The sequence below is a fragment of the Cebus imitator genome, unplaced genomic scaffold (genome assembly GCF_001604975.1).
Source record: "Cebus imitator isolate Cc_AM_T3 unplaced genomic scaffold, Cebus_imitator-1.0 Scaffold238, whole genome shotgun sequence".
NCBI lineage: Eukaryota > Metazoa > Chordata > Mammalia > Primates > Cebidae > Cebus > Cebus imitator.
Genome location: NW_016107553.1, coordinates 1,572,074 through 1,579,311, shown reverse-complemented (window position 1 = coordinate 1,579,311; position 7,238 = coordinate 1,572,074). Strand labels below are relative to the sequence as shown.

Here is a 7,238-nt window from a genome sequence, read left to right as displayed (position 1 = left end):
CCCGGCCCTCCTTTATTTTCTTAATAAACTTTCTTTCACTTCAAATTCTTTCACCTCAAATTCTTTCTTGTGCAAGATCCAAGAATCGTCTCTTGGGACCCCTTTCCTTAACAAACACAGTGCTTCCCACTGGTGGTTCCAGTACAGACCAAGGAGACCGGGAGTCTAGTCTTGGTGATGGAGGGAGGAAGGTGAATGACTGATGTAGTTTCATTTGAAGAATAAACTTACTTAGAAGAAAGGTTGGTTTCCAGTTCTAGAAGCGCAGCGGTTCCTAGAAGACGAGTAAGATAGAGACTTAGTTATAGAGAAAAAAGAAAAAGGCCCAGAAAAGGGCCCCAAGGAATAGGACTATATCAACTCCACACATGGCCTGATGGTGTGTCTCAAAGATCAGCTTAGGGCAGGATTTCTCGGCCTGGGCACTACTGGCATTTCAGGCTGGATAATTCGTGTGTGTGTGTGTGTGTGTGTGTGTGTGTCTGTGTGTGTGTGTGTGTGTGTGTGTTGGGGGTAAGGTGGGGGTTTCTGTTGTGCATTGCAGGTTGTTTAGCAGCATCCCTGGCCCATTCTCACTAGATGTCAGTAGCACCCACCTCCCATGGTGACAATTAAATATGTCTCCAGACATTTCCCTGGAGCTGGAGACCCACAAGACCACCCAGGTGAGAACCATTAGCTTAGGGTCACTTAAACTTCGCTTGTCAGTGGTCAGACTTAATCTTAGGAAGTAGTCAAAGAGTTTGAGCTGCAACTGGGAGAGGAGAGGTTAAGGGTCCAGAGACTGGGAACTTTCCAGTCACATATGCCATTCTTTTTTATGGGCATCTTGGAATATGGCTGTTTAAAAACTTTCCACTTCCTCCTTTTCTTTTTCTCATTTGATGAATTTGTTTTTAGCACTATGAGATGGGGGAAGTTGTTTTCTCTGTTACTTTTGGGAGGAGAGCCTCTCCTGTTCATTTAATCTGTGCGAACTTCCGGCAGGAAATGGCACTCAAGGAAAGTTTTGAATAAAAGGAAGATGCAGGTTTAGCCAGTGGAAACAGGAAGTTGTTGCTTGTGTCTTATACGGTGTAGAAGAAAGTAAGAGGCAGAGAGAAACAGCATTAGCAGGACTGGGAGGAGCAGAAGAGAGTGGGGTGGGAGTACAGGGAAGTTGGGGAGAGCTGAGGAGCAGAGGGAGGCAACTGGGCCATGAAGAGAGAAGACCTGGAATCTCCAGGCTGAGCTGGCTGTACCGGAAGAGGATAAATGTGCTGTGTAGGAGGCACGGGGTCATGCAGTGACGGTAAGTCAAATCTACCATGGTTTGTTAATTAAACTACTTTAGAGTAGAGCGTTATTCTATACTATATTCTCTTTAAATTAATACATTCTCTCTCCAATAGTAAGAGCATATGCCTACATTCTAAAATCCCCTTGAATAAAGAGAGGGAGAGAGCAAATGTGGCAAAATATTAACAATTGGTGAATCGGAGGAAGGGTATATTTTTCTTCACATTATATTCTTCTTGTAATTCCATAAGTTTGAAATTTTTCAGATTGTGCTGTGTGGAGAGAAGAATGAATTTTTAGAGCCATGTGATGTTTAGAACTGGATCAGTCATCACAGATGTATTTGTTCATGGGTATGTGGTATTACTTATGAATTTTTTCTCTTCAGTGTAATATAGTGATGCTGATGGCTCTCTTAAGAGTGATTTCTCATCATGTATTTATGTATTTTCAGGTTCTGACAAATACAATCTGGAACTGTCAGATTTTTGCATAATTTGCATAATTACCAAGAGGTAATTCAGCTTGTTGCTTTCACTATCATTCATTCATTGGATAAGCATTTTCTTGAGTATCTACTGTAACTGTATACAGATGTATAATCTATTTTTTTTTTTTTGAGACAGAGTTTTTGCTCTTGTTACCCAGGCTGGAGTGCAATGGTGCTGTCTTGGCTCACCGCAACCTCCACCTCCTGGGTTCAGGCAATTCTTCTGCCTCAGCCTCCTGAGTAGCTGGGATTACAGGCATGCGCCACCATGCGCAGCTAATTTTTTTTTTTTTTTTTTTTTGAGATGAAGTTTTGCTCTTGTTGCCCAGGCTGGAGTGCAATGACGCAATCTCAGCATCTTGGCTCACTGCAACCTCTGCCTCCTGGGCTCAAGTGATTCTCCTGCCTCAGCTTCTGAGTAGTTGGGATTACAGGCATGTGCCACCATGCCTGGCTAATTTTTGTATTTTTAGTAGAAACGGGGTTTCATCATGTTGGCTAGGCTGATCTCAAACTCCTGATCTCAGGTGATCCACCCCCCTTGGCCTCCCAAAGTGCTGGGATTACAGGTGTGAGCCACTACACCCAGCCTATAAGGTGTATACTCTTAAGTATACAGCTTATAGGGGAATACAATGCAAATATGAATCAGATAGACATTCTGCATGCACATAGTCTTATAATTTGGCATAAATTTAAAAAGTTGCACATAAAGAACGTTTTTTCTTTTTTTTGAGACAAAGTTTTACACTGTCTCCTTGGCTGGGTGCAGTGGTGTGATCTTGGCTCACTGTAACCTCTACCTACCAGACTCAAGTGATTCTTGTGCCTCAGCTTTCCAAGTAGCTGGGACTACAGGCAATGAGGCTAATTTATGCATTTTTAGTAAAGATGGGGTTTCGCCATGTTAGGCTGGTCTCGAAGTCCTGGCCTCAAGTGATCCACCCGCCTTGGCTTCCCAAAGTGCTGGGATTACGGGTGTCAGCTGCCGTGCCCAGCCAAGAACTTTAACACAGATTGAAAATTATTATTTTTTGTCAAGTCTCAAAGGACTTACTTACCTTATTGGGAAATGGTGTGAGGCATATTCATGGTGCATTTGTTCCATCCTGCCATGGAGCAAAACTAGGGCTGAGGCAAGTTGGGGGCTATTGGTGGGGTTGAAGTGAAGAATGCTGCATTGGTTTACCATTGCTATATAACCCATCAGTCTGTGGCTGAAAACAATCATTTAGTATTGCTCTTGTGTCTGTGGTTGAGTTGGGGCTTGGCTGATCTCGCATGGGTTTGGATGGGCAGATCTGTTTCAGGCTGCTGCAGCTAGATGAAAATATATGCTTTCCTCTGAAGGTTTGTGGACCAGTAGGGATGACTCTATTTCATGTAGCTCTCAGGGAATGTTTTTCTTAAGTGATGGCAGAGGTGGAAAAGGACAAACAGAAGCATGCCTTAGAGCCCTTAGAAAGCCTAGGCTCAGAACTCACACGCTGTTATTTTAGCCTATGTATCACTGGCCAGCAGAAGTCACATGGCTGAGTCCAAAGTCATGGGAGAGGGACAAATACTGTGTCCACAGTGAGGTACTGACAAGGGTATGGATGCAGGCAGGGGTGACAAACTGATGCAATCTATGACAAATGCCATAGATTGTAGTTACCGCACACTTTGAATACTATATTTTTAAGAGAAAAAACTTTAATTTTTGTCAGAGCTTTTAAAAAATCTGATAAAAACAAAACAAAAATAAGCTTTATATGGAAGAAGGTCACTACCCATGCCTTTAAATATTGACTCTTGTATTAAGCAAGAAAGCATGAGGTTAAACTGAATTGAAGAAATTCAGTTTGAGTGCAAGTGGAAATGAGAAATACGTGCCCTTTAGTTCTTTAGGCCTACTTGGGGCTGGTTGTAGGCCACATTTTCCTTTGCTATTTTGGGCCTCTAGTTCATGCACTCTTTCTTCCCCTCAGTGGCAGCTAGCCTTCTTAAAACCCTGACATTTTCATTCTCTTTCTTCCTCTCCATCAAAATCTGTTCTGCAGAAAGGATCTGGCAAACTCATTCACAATGAGGCATAAGGAACTGAAAAGGATTAAGATCTAAATGCCTCCAGAAGCATTTGTATTTGAACAAGAGATAAAAGAACTAATGGCTCTATCTATAATGGAGGAAATTGACTCAGCAGAGTAAAGAAGCAAAGGAGATAGATAGGGCACCAAGGAATCAGCCTCGTGACCTCAAAATCACGTCCCATAGCACATTTCATTTTTCCTGGGCAAATTACCACCTTGGGTTTGTGGGAAACGGGTTAGTTGCAGTAATAACTAAGAATGTAGCTTCGGTTATGTATTTAGTATAAATAATATTAAAATATATGCCCTGTTCAAATCAAATGCATTTAATAAATTTGTATAGTGTAATGACTCTAATTCCTACCTATAGTTATTGTCCTTGAGAAACAAGTGAATAAAGATAGCCAGCAATAGGCAGGAACTTTCCGAACTGTGTCAAGGTTAATAATAAGTAAAATGTTATAAGTGGAGATAGGACAGCAACAGCTGTGCAACATTCTTGGAAGCAAAGACTTTGATAGCGTGAAGTCAGACAGTGAGCTTGTTTGTGTAGCTTCTTTGGGCGAGCAGGGAATCCTAATAATCGTAAGGAAAACAACATTTATTTTTATAAATTATAACAATTTTTCACTCAATATCTAATGTCTTCAGCTGGAAAATCAGGGGCCTGTGGAGCGATGTTGGAAGAAGAAACAGATCAAACCTATGAGAATGTCCTGGCTGAGATTCAGTCTTTTGAGCTCCCTATTGAAGCTACTTTAAGGTAGGGCACCATTGCATTTTATTGTGTCTTCTTTAGTGGTGGTAAGGTAGTCCTTTTCCCTGCTTTTTATACTTCTTTATGAGAGTAAAAAATAGTTTTGCAAAACAGTTGCAGTTCTGTATGTACTTAATCTCAAAGTTTTCTTATCCTTAGTGAAATTACAGGACATAATTAATCCGTTTTATTTTGTGTGTTTCCTAATTCATCACCATAAGATTAAAAACTATGACTTTCAAATGATCAAAAAGGATCTCACACCACCTCCAAGTAAATTTATATGAGGTTTCTATTGTTTTCTCTAACATATCACTTAGTGAAAAACATTCAGAACAATTAGACACATCAATGAAACCAATTTACATTTGGGTGGATATGAGTCATAGGAAAAAATGTAGACCATTTATTTGTATTGTAGCTGCTTTCTTGAGTGTATGGTGTCCTCTCAGATATGTATTATTTTGTTTCCATATAAGGTTTATTTATTTATTTGTTCTTTTTAACATCTTCTTGGATATCAACATATAAGGTTTAAAAATAGCTTCTTTGGTAATTTGGGTATTAATTTACACGGTTCAAGAACAGGATTAAAATGAAAAACTATGTGTCATTGTGTTCAAAGGGCAGCTTTTAAAATTTAATTCTGTATGTCTGCCTGTCTCTGACACCTATCAGTGTGGGAACAAAATATTAATCACTGAATTTGATAGTGAGACTCAATAAATATTTGTTGACTAATATTTGTAGATTAAGTGGAAAGATGTTTGTGTGTGACCTCTTCATTCTCAGAAAGGCGCCAGGGCCAAGTGCTTCTAAATCAACTAAAGTTTAAACCTGAATAAATTTCTCCCAGCTATTTAAATCTTATTTTGCGTTAAACATAGTTCGAATATCTTCAGAGGTCTTTGTGTAGTGTTAGGAACATGGTAAACAATTGAGATTTGTTGGTTGATTCTTGGATTATCAATATGTAGATATAGTTGCAAAATAATTACAACTTCATTATAACTATTCCATATACCTTCATCCTATCTGAGCATCATAAATAGTCTGTGAAAAAGGGCAGATAATTTTCAGTAGGTAGTAGAAACCAGAGCTTTGTGGCAATGGGAAACTCAATAATTTTCTCCATATGGAGCATACTTTGTATTGTACCAATGCCGTCTAAAACTTGTGCATCTGCCTGATGGCTAGGTAGGTGGTCAAGTGCTAGGTGCTAGGTAGTTAAGTGCTAGGTGCTAGGTGGCTGTCTAAGTGGAAACATGAGAAAGGGAGAAGGGAGGCCATACTTTTAGTTTTAGTTACCATGGCTTCTGCTGCCATTGCTGCTTCAGAGCCCTTGGCCTTTAACCTGTAACCCTTTCTACCTCTCCCCTGGTCTCACAACCCTGGCCAACATCTACAGACTTTGTCTGTCCTTAGAACTATCCTGTTGGCTAGTCTGGCCCTGGTGTTGGATTTGACTTCCTTTCTTGGTGCTTGGATCTTTTTTACCTTCTCTTCTTAGGACAAATATCCCTGGTAGCAGTCTTGTACATGGGCTTTCTATAGCAAAATGTCATTGAGATCTGGCAGCCACAACACTCTCTCAGCATCACCCTCAAGAGCAGAGCCTGCATAGATACGTTCCCCAGGTGCTATTCTGTCACGACCACACACTGGGCCTAAAATGCCAATTGCTAGCTTCATGTTTGGGTATAAAAAAGGAGTGAGAACCCTGCTTGCCAAAGGCCACTGTTAAAACACATTGATGTTATTTTGGGGGATAGAGTGAAATTACAAAGCCCCTAACAAGCCTTTATCTGGGACAGTATTCAACAAAAAGCCTTCCTAATTTTCTAAACTGTTCCTTTAATAGTTGATTAGATGAAAACTTCTTAGATTGGCATTTGATGCCTTTCCACACACAAGTATGTATGTCACTGATTTTCTACCGTAACTGTGCTTAAGGAACACATTAGCTTATGTAGCCAAATATGAGGGATGAAAAATAATGACAGAACTCTCAATTCAGTCAAACTAGACTCTTCTATTTGACAGTATGCCTCCTGGAGCTTATGGTTCCTTTCTCTTATTATTTGCTCTTCCTTCTGCCTGCTAAAATCCAACCTATCTTGCAAGGCATATCTCTAATGCTCTTTCTAGCACTACTTATCTAGCTGCTCGGTGCCAGGCACTGTGGAAACTACTATAGAGGCGAGTAAGATATAAGTAAGACACGGGCCCTGCCCTCAGGAATCTTCAGCCTGGAAATGGTTATAATGCAACACACACACACACACACACACACACACACACACACGCCAGAATAAATCCCCTGGATTCTTTGAAGCCTCTCCTGATACCCCCCATCTAGATGTGAATATTCCATTGTGAAAGCCCCTAAGAATATAATTCATATGAGCTCATGGGCTAATGGTGAAGAAAATACTTATCTTTCTAATACAAACGAGAAGAGGCAGTCCAGCAAGAACGTCGTCATTTTAGTGAAGAGGAGGAGGAGGAAGTATTTTAAAACTCCAAGGTCTGGCTGCACGCAGTGGCTTACACCTGTAATCCCAGCACTTCGGGAGGCTAAGGTGGGAGATCTCTTGAGGCCAGTTGAAGACCAGCTGAAGAAGCATAGTGAGATCCTGTC

General features: G+C 40.6%; 1 protein-coding gene across 10 annotated transcripts in view; it reads left to right on the top strand.

Moving 5' to 3' along the window:
- Positions 1 to 1,119: 1,119 nt before the first annotated feature.
- EXOC6 (exocyst complex component 6) overlaps positions 1,120 to 7,238 on the top strand; it is a 219,542-nt gene continuing 213,423 nt past the window's right edge. For 8 of the 10 annotated variants that reach the window (XR_001816353.2, XM_017498178.2, XM_037727726.1 and 5 more), the window contains exon 1: positions 4,283 to 4,603. Coding sequence is in view for 9 of the 10 variants with exons in the window: in XM_017498178.2 (XP_017353667.1) it covers positions 4,482 to 4,603 (122 nt within the window). In the remaining variant the exon portion in view is untranslated. Of the gene's footprint in view, positions 1,292 to 1,544; positions 1,632 to 1,732; positions 1,794 to 4,282; positions 4,604 to 7,238 lie in introns of those variants that run through there. The other 2 variants (XM_037727727.1, XM_037727728.1) reach the window with 2 other exon arrangements.